At 40.7% G+C, this 21,335-nt stretch overlaps 1 protein-coding gene across 1 annotated transcript in view; it reads left to right on the top strand.

Moving 5' to 3' along the window:
* Positions 1 to 21,335, top strand: part of LOC141112210 (mucin-2-like) — a 245,720-nt gene that overhangs the window by 179,934 nt on the left and 44,451 nt on the right. Inside the window, exons 42-47 of the mRNA XM_073604810.1 lie at positions 485 to 768; positions 4,578 to 4,758; positions 9,442 to 9,689; positions 11,685 to 11,868; positions 15,113 to 15,329; positions 20,090 to 20,259. Of these exons, the coding sequence (XP_073460911.1) occupies positions 485 to 768; positions 4,578 to 4,758; positions 9,442 to 9,689; positions 11,685 to 11,868; positions 15,113 to 15,329; positions 20,090 to 20,259 (1,284 nt within the window). The remainder of the gene's footprint in view (positions 1 to 484; positions 769 to 4,577; positions 4,759 to 9,441; positions 9,690 to 11,684; positions 11,869 to 15,112; positions 15,330 to 20,089; positions 20,260 to 21,335) is intronic.

The raw sequence follows: 21,335 nt of genomic DNA, 5'->3' as shown, positions 1-21,335 counted from the left end.
TCATCATCAACAAGTCAACAATAGCAGCAGCCATGTTTCTACATGTCAGGATCCAACTTAAAAATGACCCTGTCACAGCAAATAGGCAAACTGCTACATATTGAGGTACCTATACGTAACTACAGCAGCCTACCAAACATTCCTGACATGGCCAAATCTCAAATAATTCTAACAGGAAGAGCTTTGGCGCTTCCTGTCTTTTAAAAATACTTTATAATTGTGTTTGCTTTTAACATTCGGCTATGGAATGAAAAGAGTTAAAAATGTGTTCATTCCAGAAAACATTTCCATAAATGAGATCAAGCAAACCTCCACAGGGGCTGGAATTTGTTCTCCCCTAGGTGGACTTTCAAATTATTCAAATTTTTTGTACACTGCTAGTATCTAAAATATTTGAATGTGGGTGTAATGAATATGACATAGAGAAGGATGGATATGTAAATTTAATACTTTGGAATTGTTTGTTTTCATCTTTCATCTTCAGGTGAAATTACAAGTGGAGCAGTCAGGGAATTATGCTTCAAAATAGTTTGCAATGAAAAATGTATCGCAACACCGCAGAGCTGGGATTGTAAATCACCAACCATCACAACTCCAACATCTACTACAAGCACACCGACAGGCTCAGCTACCATTACCACATCACACAGCACAAAGTTCACATCACCAGAAACAAACAGTACTACAAAACAATCAACACATATCACCATTTCAAGTTCTTCAGTCCTCACACCTCCACCTGATTGTTTGCTTGTACCCCCTCGTAAGGTGAGTCTTCCCGCCATAAATTATATTGTAAATGCAGACACTAAAGTAAATGTATGTAAGGTTATATCACTTATTGTGGTTGTAAAGGTCCAAGATATTTTACCTTCATGCATGGAGCATGAAGGAAAAAACCTCTGTGTAGCCCCCTAATACTTATCTGAGCCCCCTCATGAAACCAGCGCTGTGCATGGGAGCCTCAGCTCTCCCGGGACTCTCTCACCTCATTGGCTGAGACACAGAAGCGGAAGCCATTGCCTCCTGCTGCTTTCAATCACAGTTGGTCAGGAGAAAGTGTGGGCGTGATTGAACAGGGCTCTGTAGCGAGCACATACCAGTGCCCCTGTAGCAAGCGACTTGCTATGGATCACTGAGAGGAGGGGAGGGTCTAGGAACGCCGGTGGAGGACCCAAGAGAAGAAGGATCGGAGCTGCTCTGTGCAAAACCATTGCACAGAGCAGGTAAGTATAACATGTTTTTTTTTTTTTTTTTGTTTTGTTTTTTAATTCAAGCTTTTATTATCACTTTAGGCACCTACTTAAGCTCTGCTGCTACAGGGTGGCCACTCTGCGCAGAATCATGTATATACACATGATTCTGCTCTTCTGGGTAGGGGGTGTACACGCGTGCCACTTCTGCTGTGATTAGTCACCGCAGAAGTCTATCAGCGAGGATGACCACCAGCACCTGCTGGTCGGCAAGGAGACAGACAGGACGGAGCTCTTCCTTTGTAAACAAGGCAGCGCTCTGTCAGCGGGGATGTGCTGGATTTTGTTTCCCTGCAAAGCATAGCAGGGAATAAAACCAGCACATTCCTTAGTGAAAGCACCAAAAACACTAGTTAGGCACACATTTTACCCTTTTGATCGCCCTAGATGTTTAACCCCCTTTCCAGCCAGTGTTATTAGTACAGTGAACATTTTTAGCACTGATCACTGTATTAGTGTCACTGGTTCCCACAAAGTGTCATGAGTGTCAGTGTCAGATTGTCACAGTCCCGCTATAAATAAATACAAATTCCAGTATATATACTATAGTTTGTAGACGCTATAACTTTTGAGCAAACCAATCAATATGTGCTTATTGGGATTTTTTTAATCAAAAATATGTAGCAGAATACATATTGGCCTAAATTTATGAAGAAATTAGATTTTTATATTTTTTTTATTGTATGTATTTTATAGCAGAAAGTAAAAATAATGTTTTTTTTTTTTTTTTCAAAATTGATATTGATATTATATCGCAAAAAAAAATCCCAAAGGTGATCAAATATCGCCAAAAGAAAGCTCTATTTGCGGGAAAATTGTCAGTTTAAGTAACGCAGTGCTGCATAACAAAAAATGGCCTGGTCATTAAGGGGGGTAAATCTTCTATAGATCAAGTGGTTAAACACACACTGTAATGAAAAATATTGTATTCTGAACTGTATGTGGTTAATATATGTAAGGATAGTATTGTGTATATGATTTTTTTAATTATTTCTCTGTTTGTTTATTACATTTTTATTTGTTTACTTTTCTAAACATTTACACGCAGATCAAGCTGTCCAGTAAGTGTCAAAGAGTTGGGACAAATTATAACACTGCCAGGGGAGGTTGCTATGGTTAGCTTTAATTTATATAGTATAAACCTTTTTCCAAAAAGAAAAAAAAACTTGCTCTAACGGCTTATTTTTCACTTACTTAAAAGCCATCTAAAGCTACATTTTCAAAACGTGACAACACTGAAATGATTTCATTGCAGAATGAACAGAGTTGCCACCCTGCTGAAGGAAGTTGAAAGTGAATAGATCTAATGATAGGATAAAACCTTAGTAAAACAAATTCACAGAGAGGCTAAAATGGATTGTAATGCCGCGTTTACAAGCCGCATTTAGCCGCGTTTGAGTTTAGAAGCGTTTGAAAAAAAAAAAAATATATATATATTTTTTTTCAAAATATCCAAAAATGAAAAACGCCTGTAAACGAAACGCGGCTAAACACGAGTTACCGCGTTTAGCCACGTTTGGCGCCTGAAACGTTGGAAACTTCGACATCTGAACTCATTTTTTTGCCTTCAAAGAAAAGCCTATAAAAGCAACTGCCTAAAAACGACATTAAACAAACCTGTGTACATGTAAACTAAAGGCACAAGGTTTTTTTTTTATCTAAATCCATACTATGCCTCCCTAATACTTACCTGAGCCCGACTTTATCCAGCGATGTTGTAGGAGTGTCTAAGCTGCCCGGGGCTTCCCTCCTCATTGGCTGAGATAGCAGTATGGCGTGATTGGTTCCCATTGCTGTCAATCAAAATCAATCAGCCAATCAGGAGAGAGATGTCTGAATGGACACAGTGGGCTGTGACTCGGCTCGGGTGCCCCCATAGCAAGCTCCTTGCTGTGGGGGCACTCTACAGGAGGGAGGGGCCAGGAGCACTGAAAAGAGGCCTGAGAAGTGGAGGATCTGGGCTGCTCTTTGCAAAACCACTGCATTGAGCAGGTAATTATAACATGTTTAACTTTTTTTTTTTTTTTTACAATCACTTTAAACAATAAATGCTACATTATTACTATTTGCAGACTGCATCATATATGTAATGTTATCCTTTCACTATTGTTCTAGCTTAATTGCAATCCTTCTAAAGCATAGGTGTCAAACACAAGGCCCACGGACTGAATCCGGCCCTCCAGGCCATTTCATGTGGCCCTCACACCTCTCCTGCTGCTGCAGGAGAGCTCCAGCCCTCCTCTGGTCCTCCTCTAGACCCCTACTTTCTGCTTTCAAGCAATGCATTTAGCTTCTTCCCAGCAGCAGCATAAGGAAAGGGGGGTGCACTGTGATGTTAGAGAGAGTAGGGGACTCAACTTCTGATGGTGGGGTGGCTCTTAACATCTAATGTAAGGGGACGGGATGCGCTAGACATCTAATCTTACAGATACAACCGGCCCTTTTGAGGACAATCATAATGCTGATGTGGCCCACGATGAAATTGAGTTTGACACCCCTGTTCTAAAGTTATGTGTATTGTTACAATATATTGTTTGTTTTGACTATTTATAAATATAAAAATATTCAATAAAAAATGTCAAAGTTGTTCTAGGCAAATAGCTAAACAAACGATTAAAATACACACAAGTTTGTCGGTAAAATCATTTGTTTTTCTCTCCTAGTCCTTAAGTATACACAGCCCTACCAGCCACTATAGCCAGGATGGTTACTTGGGTTTTCTACTGAAGTCTAACAATACAGCCTGGTCGCCTCCCTGTCCCCCTGCCTCCTGTTCATCAACAAAGTCATGTGATCACCAGGTCATAGAGAACATGCCATTCACATGGCTTTTTTGATAAGCAAAGCACTGTGATCACAAAAGGATAATCACACGGCTTTGTTTATCCATGAAGGATTTCATTTCATGCATGCCAAAGGGCTCAGGCAAGCTGGCATTCATTGAACCTTGAGACATAGATCTCTGTGAAGGATCCATGGACTCCATATGCTGGCTGCCTGTCAAAATATAACATTTTTATATGTAATGTTTTCTATTTCCTGAGCATAATGAAAATAAAAAGAGGAAACATTTACAAATTTAGTACATTTTTTAAAGGGTTACTATAGCTAAAAAAAATGATTCTTATGAACCTATGCAAAGATTCCACATTGTAGTTACATAAACTTCAAATATCTCAATTTAATTTACAGGTAAAACAAAATTTATATGTAGTAGTGCCTTTACGGAATGTATATAATTTACATTTTGGTTTTTAGGTTTAGGGATTTTCTTATCTAGACTCAGTGATATATTAACAATTCTGAACTCTTTTATTTCTTCAGTATAATGAAATCTGGAAAATAGACAACTGCACTGTGGCCACATGTTTAGGAGGCACCTCAGTAAATATTACGAGCATTAAGTGTAAACCTCTACCTCAACCTCCAATTACATGTGTTAATGGTTTCCCACCAATAGCTGTAACTGATGATGACCAATGCTGCCAGCACTGGGAGTGTCAATGTAAGTATTTTATATCTGCATAATATCAGTAGCTTTTGCTGTTTGACCTATTAAAGAAAGTAAGAATAATAGATGAATATACGACATGACCAGCCATCTGTGTATGGCTGGAGTTCTGCACAGGGTAATTCTTCCAAGCCTTTTGCAGTTTAGAGTTAAATGTGGGCTCTGGCATTAGAATTATTGCTTTTGCTCTAACATTCTTGGCAATATCTGATGTATGGTGCAAATTACTGCTTACATATGCTTGCAGGACCTACATGTCCAAGTGAGCATGGGCATACTTGCCAACAGTCCCTGAATTTCCTGGGACATTCACAGAAATCAGACCCAGAATCTCAAAAATCTGCCTCTGTCACAGACATTTAGAGGGAGTTATATTCCCTGGGCCCCATCTGTTCATCCACAGGAGTCCGGATGGCTGTAGCATAGGTGGACTTTTTCTTCTCTTTTGGAATGCAGGCTGATGAGGCTGCACTGATAAGACTGAATGCATTGATGAGGCTGCACTGGTGATGCTGCACTGATGAGACTGACTGAACTGATGAGGCTGAACTGATGAGGCTGCACTAATGAGGCTGCACTGATGAGACTTAACTGATGAGTCTGCACTTGTGAAGCTACACTGATAAGGCTGCACTGCTGAGACTACACTGATTAAACTGACTGCACTGATGAGGCTGCACTGATGGGCACTGATGAAGTTTCACTGATGAGACTGTTATAATGGGCACTGGTGAGAGTACACTGATGGTAAAGGAGGACTCTGATGGTAAAGGGGGGCCCTGATGTTACAGGGAAACTTTAGAGGTAACATTTTTTTTTTATCCACTGGACTGTAAGAGATTGGGTTTAACGCTGCACTGGCCAACTTCTCACAGTCAAGAGAGTGCTACATGTCAGCTAACAGCACTCTTTTACTTATATCTTTTTAGATAGAATTAAAAAATTCTGGTAGTTGACAAAGATGGTATCTGTTTTCATGTAGAAAAACAGGGGAGACGCACCGATCTTGTGCATTACCAAAGATACAATGTATTTAAATAATAAAAACAAAAAAAATACTCACAAACAGACATTTAAAAAGGCTTAACATTGCTCCAAAAATTCGGAACCGTGTCTTATAGAGACCTGCAACCTGGACCGGATGTTAGGAGGAACCAGATGGCATTGCAAACAGCTTACGCGTTACGAGGGAGTACCCTCTTCATCAGAGCCACAGCGATAGCAGACTGACTTTCTCTACATTCCCTCTATATAAAGCCACATTCACATGTCTGGGCAGACGCCCACTGGGGCCTGCCACACCCACCCCCCGATGAGAGCCGCTTATCATGTCCATCCATCAAAACATACCACATATTAAATCATTCTGTCAACCATCTAGGCATATCTTTACTCCCATAGAGAGGAGGCTATGTCCCTGCACTTGCGACAGGGTGCATCTCCTGCATCCACCAAACCGTCATCACATGTAACGACCAGATCTAATGCTCCCCATGTCACAATATAGCATTGATCACTCTGAAATTCACCTACCCTTTTTTATATATGTTGTATTTTCCCATCTCTTGCTGTACACCGTTCCTGCTAGTGGATTCAATTGCAGGGCAAGGATGGGGTGGAGGAGGTGCTGGAGGAAGAAGTGGAGGGGAAAGACCGGGGGATGGACAGGAGAGGTGGGGCGCCTCCACCACTTATTTGGAGCTCAAAGTTGTGACATTAGTGTAGGGTGGGATCTGCGCTCCACACCAGGAGCGCATTGGTATGTGGCCCAGACACAATACCGCTGGTCTTGTACTATGTGATTGCTGTGTCCAATCACAGCAATCACATAGCAAACAATGCAAACTGAAAGTAAGCATCAGTTCTCGCTGCTCTCTTTCTGAGAGCAGAGGAAACTGTTGCTGCAGCCTGTGAGTGTGCAGCAGCATTTCACACTGCATGTACACTCACAAATTGCAGTGCCAGCTTGCCCCAGTGTCCCTGATCACTGACCCAGTGTAATTAGTATAACAAAAATGCAGCCAGCACCTGTCACCTGTCCCAGGATCACCAGTGATCACAATAACATACCATACCAATGTCCTGATCACCACCATACCAGCATCCGGATCACTGCCATACGCCATACCAACATTCTGATTACCGTCATACCCCATACCAGCGTCCTGATCACCGCCATACCCCTTACCAGCATCCTGATCACACCATTTGCCATGCCAATGTCCTGATCACTGCTATACCTCGTACCAGCATACCTCATACCAGCATTCTGATCACCGCCATGCCCCATACCAGCATCACGATCATCCCTATTTCCCATACCCCATACCAGCATCACGATCATCGCTATAACCCATACCAGCATTCTGATCACCGCCATGCCCCATACCAGCATCACGATCATCCCTATTTCCCATACCCCATACCAGCATCATGATCATCGCTATAACCCATACCTGCAACCTGATCACCGCCATATGCCATACCAATGTCCTGTGCCATACCAGCATCCTAATCATCGCCATACCCCATACCAGCATCCTGATGAATTTTAATATATATACCATAGTTTGTAGACTCTATAACTTTCGCACAGACTAAATAATATACACTGATTTGGGTTAAAAAAAATTTAGCAGAATACATTTTGACCTAAATTAATGAAGAAAGGTTATTTATTTGCAAAAGTTCATGTTTTTTATTTAAAAATGTCAGTTTTTTTTTTCATTTATATAGCAATAAATAAAAAACCCAGTGGTGATTAAACACCATCAAAAGAAAGTTCTATCTGTCTCAAAAAAAATGATAAAAATGTAATTTGGGTACAGTGTTGCATGACCGAGTAATTGCCATTCAAAGTGTGACAGCGCTGAAAGTTGAAAATTGGCCCATACTGGAAGAGGGGGAAAGCATCCACAATTGAGATGGTTAATTGGTTTGTGTGAAAGTTATATAGTTATATATAGTCTACAAACTATGGTATATATATATATATATATATATATATATATATATATATATATTATATATACACCCACATGCATGTGTGTTTGAGCTTTGGTTTGGGATGCACATCCTAGTGCAATAGACTGCGCACATCTATGGGGAGGAATAAGGTAAGTAATCTGTAGCTTGAAACTTCCCTTAGACTAGAAAGCTGTTCTTCCTTTTTTGGGGGGTGGGTTGCCATAGCTATGGAGACACACAACTTCTCAATAGCTTCTACAGTCAATCACAAAATCTTTGGGCAGTACTGAGACTGGAGCAGTATTAGATTGGCTGCTAGAACACAGCTGCTCGCAGCCACAGAAGGAGCATGCATCCTTTGGTGGCAACATTGCTCCTGCACAAAGAGATGCTCAGGGAGCATTGCCATCCTAGGTGAGGAAGTTCCAAAGAAGAGTCTTACTGGAAGAATAACCAAAATAAAATGCAAAAGCACAGAGCGAACGCAAGGAACACCGGATATTAACCTACTATAATCCCCCCAAACTGCACAAAAAGCTGGCCATACACTAGTAGAATTTTGCATGAACGTTCATTCAAGAAATCTTCTCAGTATATTTTCTGATGTCATCAGTGACTCGACAAATGTTGTTCGAAGTACTTCAAAATTTAATTTGCTTTTAACATTCAATTTTGAAATGAATATAAATTCCCAATTACAAATTTGCTGTTAGAATTTCATGCTTTCAAGAAAAAAAGAAAAATCCATCCCACTGCTTTGATCTTTTCCTCTCTATGGCTGAAAACAATAGTGAATTTGACCCCATTAACTATTAGTAAATTGAACAAACATTCTGAAAACAAAAACTTTTAGACCCCTTTAACACTGAGGCAGCTTTCAGGCATTTTAGCGCTAGAAATAGCGCCTGTAAAGCACCTGAAAACTGCCTCCTATTCATTGCAATGGGTGCTTTCACACCCAGGCAGTGCGCTTGCTGGATGTTAGAAAAAGTCCTGCAAGCAGCATCTTTGGGGCAGTTTGGGAGCGCTGCATACAATGAATTTGCAATAAATGGCCACTGTTTCTGAAGTTCCTGAAAAGTGATTCGGGAGTGCCGCAACACAAGAGTTTTTAACCCCTTCTTTTGGGTTGAAAGTGCCCTGCTAGCAGCCGAAAAGCAGCTCAAAAGCGCCGCTTAAACAGTGGTAAAGCGCCCACTAAATCAATCGGCGCTTTTCCGCGAGTGCACATGCGGCCCCAGTGTGAAAGTGGTCTTAAAGAAAATTCGAATGGTGTATAGCCAGCCTAAGACTCAGCGAAGTACTAGATGACAATGTTGTTCTTCTGCAGAGTATGTACATTACCAGGGAATATGCTGACAATAATAATGAATTATGAACCAATGATGTGCTGCTCGTCCTTTAATACAAAATCGGTAGACTGGGGGTTGTGTCATTGACCAAATCATGCAGCTATTGCAGTGTGTAATAAGGTAAATTTACAACACAGTGGAGGTCAAGGACTTGGTTATGCCATCTGTTAGGTGTTCCTGCATTGCAGGCTGAAGAAAATGACAAATGCATTTTAGCTGAGCATTTACCTGCTTGACTGGAGTTCAGCTTTAATTGAATTCATTAGTTGGGACGTTACACAAAAATGAATGAATTCCAGACCGATAATAACATCTAAAATGAGTTTCCTTTCTATAACTGCAAATTTTTATTTTGTAGGTCCTTGCTTTGGTTGGGGTGACCCCCATTTTTATACATTTGATGGGACTTCCTATGACTTTCAAGGCACCTGCACTTATACTCTAGTGGAAGAAATTATAAAGAAGATTAGTACCTTTGGTGTATACATTGATAATTATGACTGTGGAGCAAAAGACCGAGTATCATGTCCACGTGACATCATTGTGAAATATGAAAATCAGACAATACGCCTTCAAAAAACATTCCAGTTACAACCAACGGTACAGGTAGGATGGATTTTAGTTATTATATTATCTGAGTAACCAGCAATCCTATGCTTGGAAACTGAAATAATATGTTGGTTGATGTAAAGTGCTTTCATTTGTTAGCAAAAAAGTGACTAAAATATTTTCATTATAATAAAAAACATTTTTTTCTAAGCTCTTTATTACATAAAATACTCCTGCATCTTTAATGATCTTAACTGCTTACATTTATGATTGGTGGCATCTAGGAATGTTGACCAAACCCAGAAGTAAATTGTCATTGCCAGGCCAAACAGCTACAGGCAGAAATTCCCCCTGCAGGAGCAGGGATACTTGTGACATGTACATACACAAAGGGGTGAGGATACTCATGACATCACTGATATTAAGTCAGTGATGTCATGAGCATCCCCACCCCTTTTGTGTATATACAGCTGCGAGAAGTCTGATTGGCCCAGAGCTGACAGCTGCCTTCCTGGTTCCTGGTTCAGCCAAACATTGATTTAGACCAAACTTTGCACCAAACCTAAGCTCAACCCTGGTGCCATCCCTGGCTCAAAGTGGGTTTTTCTGCCATTTATGTCTATGTATCTCAAATCTAGCTAGCAGATTGGCTTTGAAATATTGAAATTTGCAAGCCATTTGCCCATCTGGCCATAGTTTAACTGGCTGCTATTAGTGAAATGCCCTGAATCCCGGTACAGATAAACCCCAGCCTCCTTTAAGATAATGACTGATAATAACCACAACATTAGGGATGAGCCCGATGTTGGAGTCGAACATAAGTCACAGAGATTACCACAATAGTACACAATGAGTGGCATAAATAGAAGTGCATAATTGTCATGTGATCTGCTGTGATTGGTCACAGGGATCAATTGTACTGACAGTGGTCCGGTACACTGATCTGTCATCCATTGTGTGATGACAGATCATGTCATATGACATCCACGCAGAACAGGAGAGCTCCCGCCAGGCCATCATTTGTCTATAGGGCAGACGGAAAGCAGATATACAGTAATTTAAAAAATATGTTGATGAAAATATTTTTACAATATTTTTTTTACTTTTTCTTACCCTCATGCCTGGTGAATTAGTTAGGATTCTGAGGGACCAGTTCACCAGGGTGGTTTGGGAAGGGCACCCCATTTTTTGAAGGATCCACTTTCAAAGCACCCCCCAGGGCATGGTATCAGCATAACAGGGTGGGGCTGCATGCTTGCTGCTCTCTTTCTATGATGACCCCAGCCTGTATGCATTCTAATCTGGTAACCTCTTGCAGGATGTGGAAACTATGCTGTTTGTTAAATAAAAAATGTTAAATAAATAACCATATACGGTAAATGCTGAGCCTGTATTAAAAACACAGGTCTCACATAATCTATACACAATCATAGGGTAACACTCACCCTTTGTTAAATAGGGTGAATGTTACAGTAAAGGTCCTTTCCTGTTGTTATTCTGGGTGAATATCTACTAAGGGCAAAATCATTGATACATATACCCCAATGTTATCATTGTGGTGAATATCTAGGAAGTAAGAACAAGAACAAAATTTTATTTACATTCACCCATGGGGGTCAGAAGATGAAACCCTTCCTAGTCCTGGTTAGAGTTTATGCAGGGTTAAAGACTTCCCAGCCCCATGCTCTGGTGCCTGAGCAGCCAACAACCTGTACTGTAATGTATTAGGAAGTGGCGTGAACCATTGCTCCCCTTATTCTCCAGGTAAGAGAAGCAGATGGTGAGAAGGAAAGGTGTGTGTGCCCAAGTAAACTAAGCACATAGTGAAAAGAAAAGGTAAGTATAAGTAGCTGTGAGGTTAAGCTGTACTGTGATTCTCTGGACACAGTGCAGTTGTGCTTGAAGCGGAAAATTTGGTTGGTTTCACAAATATTTTTTTTTCAAATAGCAGTTTCCTAGGCAGCTACTACTTTCAACTCTTAAAACAACAACAACAACAACAAAAAAAACAAGTTAACTTACTTCTACTTCTTTTCCTTATGTTAACCCTAGGTTATTGTAAATGGCGCAGTTGTAGGAACCCCTTACGCAAATAATGGAATGAAAGTGTATAAATCAGGAATCAATTATGTAGTGGAGATTCCAAGTATACAATCTTTCATAAAGTATGATGGCTTTAGATTTGAAATCGACCTGCCATATCATCTTTTTGGAAACAATACACAGGGACACTGTGGTAAGCTTTTGTCATTATTTATATTTGCAGAAAAAAAATGTTGTAAATGTTCTATGGTATTATTTTAGATAATGAGACTCAGAAATAAAGTCGCTGGAGGGAAGACTTCTCATATGTAGCAACCTCCTAGATAGGTGCTAGGTTGGGTAAATCTAGTTCTTTAGCTCTTCTGTAATCAGTGGAGCTGCTTGTGGTTGCTCAGTTTCACTGGTTGGGGGTTTGCTGTCCCCTGCCTTCTGGATGATTCTGGAAATTAGTGGGCTGGGAGCGTAAAATCTCCAGTCTGAATATTTATGTGGTCTTAGCTAATCCCTGGGAGAGGGGGCCCAGTAGGTGGCTGGGAAGGAGCATAAATAACTTGAGGCCTGGAGCAGATGGCTTCATGTCCAGGAGGAAAATACCCCAGTTTGAAGTGTTGCTGCCCTTTTTGGCAGTCCACCTGTGCTTCTTCATTTGCTGTTTGAGGTCCCAGCTGTGCTAGCTGGAGGACCTATTCTACTGAACTTTGCTGGAGCTGACTGAGGAATTTCCTTTTGGGAATCTGGTCTGAAGAGAGATGGGAGAAAAATCTGGCTGATATTGGAAGTAAGCATAAAAAATATCCAGGGACATTTGTAAGTATATACTGGTGTGTGAGATCCCAGTAAATCGGTGCTGCTTCCATCCCTCTTACATCAGAGTCAGCCTATGCTTAAAAGTAGATGTTGGTTACTGTGCCCCTGTGTAGTTCAGTCCATTTTTTGCTGCAGCAAGGACTGTGCTAGGAATCTTTGAGGAGACAGGTGTCTTCAAGTTACTACTTAACTCTACTGGAGTATCTCACGGTTACCCATCACCCATCCGAGTTCAAGTTTTCAATAAAGTATCAAAAAAAAGATACCCCTAGACTAATTATCGAGCCAGAATAGTGACGGGGACTGTGTGCCTGGCTGCTAGTGCACTTACTGTATTAGGAAAAGGGACCATTCAGCAGGCCCTTTAGGTGGTGAGCACCACACATAAGACAGCTTTGAGTTCAAACATTTACTTACTGCATGGAGGGGCAGTGAGGAATTCAGTGGTGTCCTTTCTCCACCCCCACTGCTGCTAAATAGAGGGTTGAAAATGGCTAATACCAAGTCAAATGTAGGTACTTACACTTAATGCATAAAAAGATAAAAATTTAATGGTTTATTAATGAATACAGAGCTGCATACAGTGGTGACGGAAAGTATTCAGACCCTCTTAAATTTTTCACTCTTTGTTATATTGCAGCCATTTGCTAAAATCATTTAAGTTCATTTTTTTCCCCATTATTGTACACACAGCACCCCATATTGACAGAAAAACACAGAATTGTAGACATTTTTGCAGATTTATTAAAAAAGAAAAACTGAAATATCACATGGTCCTAAGTATTCAGACCCTTTTACTCATATATTTAACTCAGGTGCTGTCCATTTCTTTTGATCATCCTTGAGATGGTTCTACACCTTCATTTGAGAATATTTATATGGCCCTGGCCAATTTCAAAGAGCAGGGTTCTGAAGGCTGCTGGGAGACTGTATATATTCTCTGAGCACACTAGGCTTGGGGTCTTTTCCTGCAGAAGATCAGTCCATCCTGGAAGGCTGCTGCCCTCCAGGATAGTGCTGCCATGTGCTTGCTTGGATGCTGAAGTTACAGGGGCTGTTTTCTGAAGATCTACTCTGGTATCACTGAAGTTGGATGGAAGCAACCAACTCTCCTTGAACCTTCTGTGAGTACCGACTGCTGTGAGAGATCTTAGAGACATTTTGGGCTGCTGACACCCCTCTTGTGCTAGAGAGTCAGCTGCGTGTTTGTTAAAGGGGACATCGGATGGTGTTCTGAAGGGCTTAGTTTATCTAATTCCTTTTGAAGGGACTATGCTCTAATTGCTCTAAATTTGGAAGCGTACATTTGACTGCTTCCATTACAAGCCAAGTCCACAGTTTGCTATATGCAGGGACTTCTGTTTTAGCTTAATAGAAAGGAGTTCACTGTCCTCAACCTGAACATAGTTTCTGTTTTTGGAGTATCCCACTCAATTCCCTCAACCCTATCCAAGTTCTCCAAAAAAAAAAAAAAAACAACAAAAACAACACCCCTAGACTGGTTATTGAGGAAAAGTGTGGCTGAGAGCATATGCCTGGCTGTAGGACAATCCACTGGGAAAGAATATGGGCAAATTTCCAACAGCTCCTATTGTTGTAAGCGCTACATACTCAACCTATTTTCAGGTTGAATTTAGGTATGTCAGATGGTGAAGTTGTAAATTCATAGAAGATAAATGCTATTTTAGAAAAAGGAACCCCACACTTGAGGGTAAAGTAGGCATATTTTGTAGATACTAGAACAAAACCAGGTATAGAATTTACAGTAAAAGATTTACCATGTACTGTAGGCAATGACCATTATAACTTTTTAGTTTTTGGAATGGCTTTTACAATTTGTAAAAAGGCCACATAATAAGCAATTTCTTCAGCTGCATGTGACCAATAGGATTTGGGTATACACAGGAGACAGATATTGAATGTTTGTATCATCTTCAAGTTACGACATGTACAGTCAAATTGTATAGATCTGGTTATTTGCTATTGATATGTATATAAAGTGACCCTGTTACTGAAATAGTAATGAAAATGTTTCTGTGAAAGAAAATACTTTATAATTACCTCTCCAGGTGGCAGTCTCAGAGCAAAGCTGCCCCCCTCACCATGCCCTACTTCACAGAGGGACAAGTAAATATAAATTCAGGATAAAAATGAAACATGCATGAAAAATAGATCCACTGTAAGGGTTTTAGCTTCAAAACGCTGGAATGTGCCTGTGCTCCTCCCTTTAACGTGCTTCATTCATATAGAGCGTATTCATCGAGTAACCCTCATTATGAGTGAGGAAGGAAGGAGCCCAGGCAAGTGATCCATAGTGTTTGAGTTAAAATAAACTTTTAAAGTAGATCTTTTCAGAGTGCGGCTTTTGTTTTTTTCCAATATTACATTGGAGGATAAGGCAAGTGTTACGAGAACCTGCACCCAATGTCATGTGTAAAAATATTATATGCTTTGAGAGGGGAGTGGGAAACATTTCTGCAACTAGGTAAGTATAAAGTCTTTTACAATAGCTTTTCAGTTTTTTATTTTCTATTTCAGCAAATGGGCTACTTTATTAAATAGAATTAGGAAAGAAGAAATATGCATTGTATTTTATTTTCTGATATTTCAAATGAATATATCTTATTTAGGCACTTGCAACAACAACAGATCAGATGACTGCTTGACAAAAAGTGGTAACTATGTATCAAACTGTGAAGATATGGCACCTACATGGATTTTTAATGATACAACGAAACCTAATTGTGTCATTGGAACAACGACAGTCTCCCCCATAGTCAATGTTACACGCAGCACTACAACTACAACTTGTTTACCATCGACAACCTGCCAAATCATCAATGACATGTAAGCATTTATAGATTCTTTGCAAAATACATCAGGGTGATTGTTTTTTTTTTAAATACCAAGAAAAAGCAAAAATATGATAATTGATTGGATAGCAAAAATTCTGGCCAAATCACACGGTCTATTGTGCTTAAGGGTCAGTTTACACCAGATGCAGTCCAGTGCGTTTTTTCTGCATCAGAAATAGACAGTAGATTATATGGGTTCCAATGGCATGGTTCACACCAGTGCAGTCAGTTTCAGTGCAGAAAAAAAAATCAGAACATGCAGAATATTTTCTGCACAGAACTTGCTGGAATGCATCAAAACACATAAAAAACAAACCGGAACGCGTCTAAACTTATAAAAAACACACCAGAATGCAACACTTGAAAAGGAAAACCTTGAAGAAAAGAAACCTAAGAGGGTAAAAATGCACTGGAACGCATTGAAAACGCCAAAAAAATGCGCACACAGAAATGTATCTGGATTGAGTATTTGTGTCGTGAACTGAAAGGAAAAAAGTCATCTGGAATGCATTTTTGTGGTGTGACTCGACCCTCAATGTGTAACAGTATCACCTTAGTTAATACTGTGTGTGTGTGTATATATATATATATATAAACCTGTACTGTCGAAAACAAATAGTGTACGGCTACTTTTCACATATAGGCAGTATAGCACTACACATTTTGTTTTCTATCACCTTAAGTAGAGTGTATATAGGGGCACAGCTTTGTGTTTTAGTGTGAAGGGGTTTTAGAACCTCTAGCAAAGTTTTATTTTTTATTGCTATCTGCATATCCATTAGGAAGATTTAGGTCCCGTTCACACATCTGCACCATAGAGCATATATCGGTAATGCGCCTAAAATGCATCTAAAACCCAGTGCCCCTAAATTGCAGTGTACAGATGTGAATCGGCCTTTACCATCTCTATTAATACTGGTGACTACTGTCACTGTTAGTGAAAGAAAAGGCAAAATTTGGAGTTATCACCAGAACAGGAATAGATTGTGACTTTTCTAAGGAAGACACTTGTTCTGGGAGCAAATGTCCAGGAGGTGATTTCCCTCAGTCTGGAAAGATAAGATAAAAAAATGACAGGGGCTTTAAGCATTCTCTACTTTATCCAAATTGAAAAACAATATTTCTTATATTGGAATGTATTTTCTATTCCCTGTGTTGTTTGTTTGCCTTACCTTGTAATGATGGGCTCATATGTTGTGGCTGCAGTTTGTAGTGTCATGGCCAGGGCTTTTTTTCAGGGGGAACTTGGTGGAAGTCAGTTCCACCACCTCTGGCTCAGACCCTTGTGGGGGGGGGGGGGGGCTGCTCACCACAATCATTTGTAAACACAGAAGTCCAGTTTCTGTGTTTACAAGTGACAGCTCTGCACTCTGTGTGGTAACCCCCCTGAACTCTGCACTCTGTATGTAATGCAATCCTGGTATTTAATGCCCCTTTAAGACCCTCCTACTGTTCGTGAAATTTGACTGACCACACCCACTATTTGATGTTATTTGGAGGGTCTGTGTGGGAGGAAGGGTTTTAGGGGGTCGTGGTTGAGTTCCAGCACCTATTGTTTGAGAAAAAAAGCCCTGGTCATGGCTGATCAATTCCTATATGTCCATGCATTAATCCACCTAACATGGTCATATTTACCAAAGGGAGAGGCAACTACTTGTTCCGGGTCACACAGCATCCCATGCATGTCTTGAGTGGTAATATAATGAAAACACATCTCTTTCAGCACACATGAGCTCTTTGTTATTTGTCTGCCTGTTTGTCTCTGTGCCAAATCTAATGATTATTTAGCTCTTATCTGCACCAGCACTACATTGAGTGACCCAGATATTGTGAGATATATAGTTTCTCCACAGGAAGCTCATTTCTCACACTACAGGCAGAGGTCATGCATTAACCACTTAAGCCCCAGACCATTTGGCTGGCAAAAGACCAGAGCACTTTTTGCGATTTGGCACTGCGTCGCTTTAGCTGACAATTGCGCGGTTGAGCGACGTGGCTCTCAAACAAAATTGACATCCTTTTTTCCCCACAAATAGAGCTTTCTTTTGGTGGTATTTGATCTCCTCTGCGGTTTTTATTTTTTGCACTATAAACAAAAAAATAGCAACAATTTTGAAAAAAAACACATCATTTTTTACTTTTTGCTATAATAAATACCCCCAAAAAATATATAAAAAAACACTTTTTTTCCTCAGTTTAGGCCGATGCGTATTCTTCTACATATTTCTGGTAAAAAAAATCACAATAAGCATTTATTGATTGGTTTGCGCAAAAGTTATAGCGTCTACAAAATAGGGGATAATTGTATGCCATTTTTATTAATAATTTTTTTTTACTAGTAATGGCAGCGATCAGCGATTTTTATCGTGACTGCGACATTATGGCGGACAGATCGGACACTTTTGTCTCCATTTTGGGACCATTAACATTTATACAGCGATCAGTGCGATTAAAAATGCATTGATTACTGTGTAAATGTGACTGGCAGTGAAGGGGTTAACCACTAGGTGGCACTGTAGGGGTTAGGTTAGGTGTTAGGTTAGGTGTGTCCTAGGGAGTGATTCTAACTGCGGAGGGGGGGAGGGGCTATGTGTGACACGACACTGATCACCGCTCACGATTACAGAGAGCTGTGATCAGTGTCACTAGGCAGAACGGAGAAATGCTTGTTTACATCAGCATTTCCCCGTTCTTCCTCTCCGTGAGACGATCGCGGGTAACCCCGCGGACATCGAGTCCGCGGGTCCCTCAATCACACTAACGAATCTCGCAGCGGTCGTGCGGGCCCGCCGGTGGCGCAAACCGCTTCTTAAAGGGCAACATACAGGTACGTTAATATGCCTGTACGTGCCCTTCTGCTGACGTATATAGGCGTGAGCTGGTCGGCAAGCAGTTAAAGTGGTGGTAAAGTCATAAGGTTTTTTTTTATCTTAATGCATTCTATGCATTAAGATAAAAAACCTTCTTTGTGCAGCAGCCCCCTAATACTTACCTGAGCCCCATTTCGATCCTGCGATGTTCCTCGAGAGACTCGGCTGCCCGGGACTCCTCCTCTTTGGCTGAGATGGCAGAGTGACACCATTGTCTCCCACTGCTGTCAATCAAAGTCAGTGAGCCAATGAGCAGAGAGAGGGGTAGGGCCGAACTGTGGCTCCATGTCTGAATGGACACACAGAGCGCCAGCTTGGCTCGGATGCCCCCATAGCACGGGCCAGGTGCACCAATAAGGGACCCGAGAAGAGGAGGATCTGGGCTGCTCTGTGCAAAACCAACTGCATAGAGCAGGTAAGTATAACATGTTTCTTATTTTTAAAGAAGAAAAATGAGGCTTTAGTATCACTTTAACCTGTGCAGTGCCATGCAGCATTCCTCATGTTTAAACACAAACAGAAACATCAGACACAGGAATGTGAAGATTTACTATGTGTGTACAGGGCAACAAATAACTACAAGGTGTAGTTAGGAATGTTTATCCCCTTCCCGCCGACCGTACGCAGATATGCGTACTCGGCTTTCGGGGGTTATACCGGGATGATGCCCGCAGCTGCAGGCATCATCCCGGTACCGTTGTTTAGAGCTGGCGATTGGCTACCCGTGTATAACAACTGATGCGGCTAAGAGCCGCTCGGCTGTTATACCGGAGCAGCGGGAGGGGACGTCCCCCCTCCCGCCGCCTCCCGCCGCTCTTACCGTGCCCCCCGTTCGATCCGGAGGCTCGGTGACCAATCCGATGCCTCCGGCGGCTGGGGGCGGGCTGGAACGAAGCTGTGGGCGGCTTCGTTCCAGCCTTCAAATTGTAAACACGGAAGCGACGTCATGACGTCACTTTTCCGTTTACTCGGCTGCCGATGGCGCCGGATTTTAAAAAGTACACAGCATTCAGAATCGCCGTTTTCGGCGATCTGAATGCTTTGAAGTGTAAAGGAGGGATGGGGGGTCTTTTAGACCCCCGATCTCTCCATAAAGAGTACCTGACACCACCTATTACTGTCACAAGGGATGTTTACATTCCTTGTGACAGCAATAAAAGTCAACAAAACATTTTTTTTTTTAAACACAATTTATGAATTTAAAAATAAATAAAATAAATAAGAAAAAAAAAAAAAATTTTAAAGCGCCCCCGTCCCCCCGCGAGCTCGCGCAGCAAAGAAAACGCATACGGAAGTCGTGCACGCATATGTAAACAGTGTTCAAATCACACATGTGAGGTATCGCCGCGATCGTCAGAGCAAGAGCAATAATTCTAGCACTAGACCTCCTCTGTAACTCTAACCTGGTAACCGTAAAAAAAATTTAAAGCGTCGCATATGGAAATTTTTAGGTACCGTAGTTTGTCGCCATTCCACGAGTGCGTGAAATTATAAAGCGTGACATGTTTGGTATCTATTTACTCGGCGTAACATCATCTTTCACATTATACAAAAAAATTGGGGTAACTTTACGGTTTGGATTTTTTAAAATTCATGAAAGTGTCCCTTTTCCAAAAATTTGCGTTTAAAACACCGCTGCACAAATACCGTGTGATATAAAATATTGCAACGATGTCCATTTTATTCTCTAGATTCTCTGCTAAAAAAATATACATAATGTTTGGGGGTTCTAAGTAATTTTTTAGCAAAAAATATGGATTTTAACTTGTAAACACCAAATTTCAAAAATAGGCTTAGTCATGAAAGGGTTATAATATCTTTAAAAGTTTTCTCATATATCATAATTATTCTTTAAACCCTTTTTCTGTGTTTTTTTTTCAAGGATCTTCAATGAATGCCATAAAGTTTATTCACCAGAAATGTACTACAAGGCTTGTATTTTTGACAGTTGTCATGGATCCAACATGGAATGTTCCAGCTTAGAGCAATACGCCCAGCTCTGTGCAGGACTGGGAATGTGCATTCCATGGAGGGATAAAGCTTTAAAATGTAGTAAGTTATTTTAATCAGTTATCTGTTTTGTGACTGCAGAAAGCTTTTATCCTGATTTGTACTTATAAACAGGTACAGCATATCTACTAAGTGAAATATATAACATTTTATTATTCCAGTTAAAGCTCAATTTTTCATTAAACAAGCTAAATATATTCCAAGTGCGACAAATCAAAAAGTGTTTCACAAATTAAACTGGCCATAAAAGGTTAAAATTTCAGCTTATTCCTGCTGAATTGGCCAAAATTCAAGCCTTGGGTGACCCTGTTGGAAAATTGTCAGTCTAGCAGTGGCTACATTCCTTCAGATGCAGTCACTGCTCTGGTATTCAAGCAGCCACAAACGCAATGGCTGGCAGTGGAGATTTCTCCATCCACACTGCAGGCTGAACAAGAACACTGTAATGCTAGCCTTATAGTTCAGAGTAGAAAAAAACTCCTCAGTCACCAAAGGCCATGACCCTTGCATCTGCAGTGAGAACACCACTTCTACACAGGGAGCAAGGGTCCTCAACAGTATGCTGGCAGGGGACAGGCATTTCTACTCTGGCTGTGGTTGCTTGCTAAAGAAAACAAACTGTAAAGCCTTGTACATACTAGTAGTTTTTTTTTCATTTCAATAGTTTTTTATTGAAAATTTTCACAACATTGTAGTAAGTACATTGTATATCAATGACAATAAGTGAAATCAGAAATGTATGTATTAATTACTCAGCAGTTATTCATCAATATCACAAACAGAACAGAACAGAACAGAGATTTGGATCTGTCATGTGCGAGTTAGAGATTATCTGATGTTTTATAATTGTTTAGAGCGTCACCCTCGGGGACCCCATTGGGAACTGTTTGTCACCCGAGGGGGAGCTGCTCCTGTGGACAGGATCCAATAAGAGCAAATTCAATAGCATAAGTCAGCAGTAAGTATGAATGGTGATGACTAACATAACCCTAGGTGATTGTTGTGTGTCAAGATAGAGTAGCAAGTTTCCGTTACTTTAGAGGAATACCTCGGCCCCAGTCCAGGACTCCCACGGCCTCCACTTTGTCCATTCTTTATTCAAGCGGCCTGCACTGGAG

Source organism: Aquarana catesbeiana, linkage group LG11 (genome assembly GCF_042186555.1).
Source record: "Aquarana catesbeiana isolate 2022-GZ linkage group LG11, ASM4218655v1, whole genome shotgun sequence".
Taxonomy (NCBI): domain Eukaryota; kingdom Metazoa; phylum Chordata; class Amphibia; order Anura; family Ranidae; genus Aquarana; species Aquarana catesbeiana.
The sequence above is the reverse complement of the archived record's forward strand: the minus strand, read 5'-3'. Positions and strand labels throughout refer to the sequence as shown.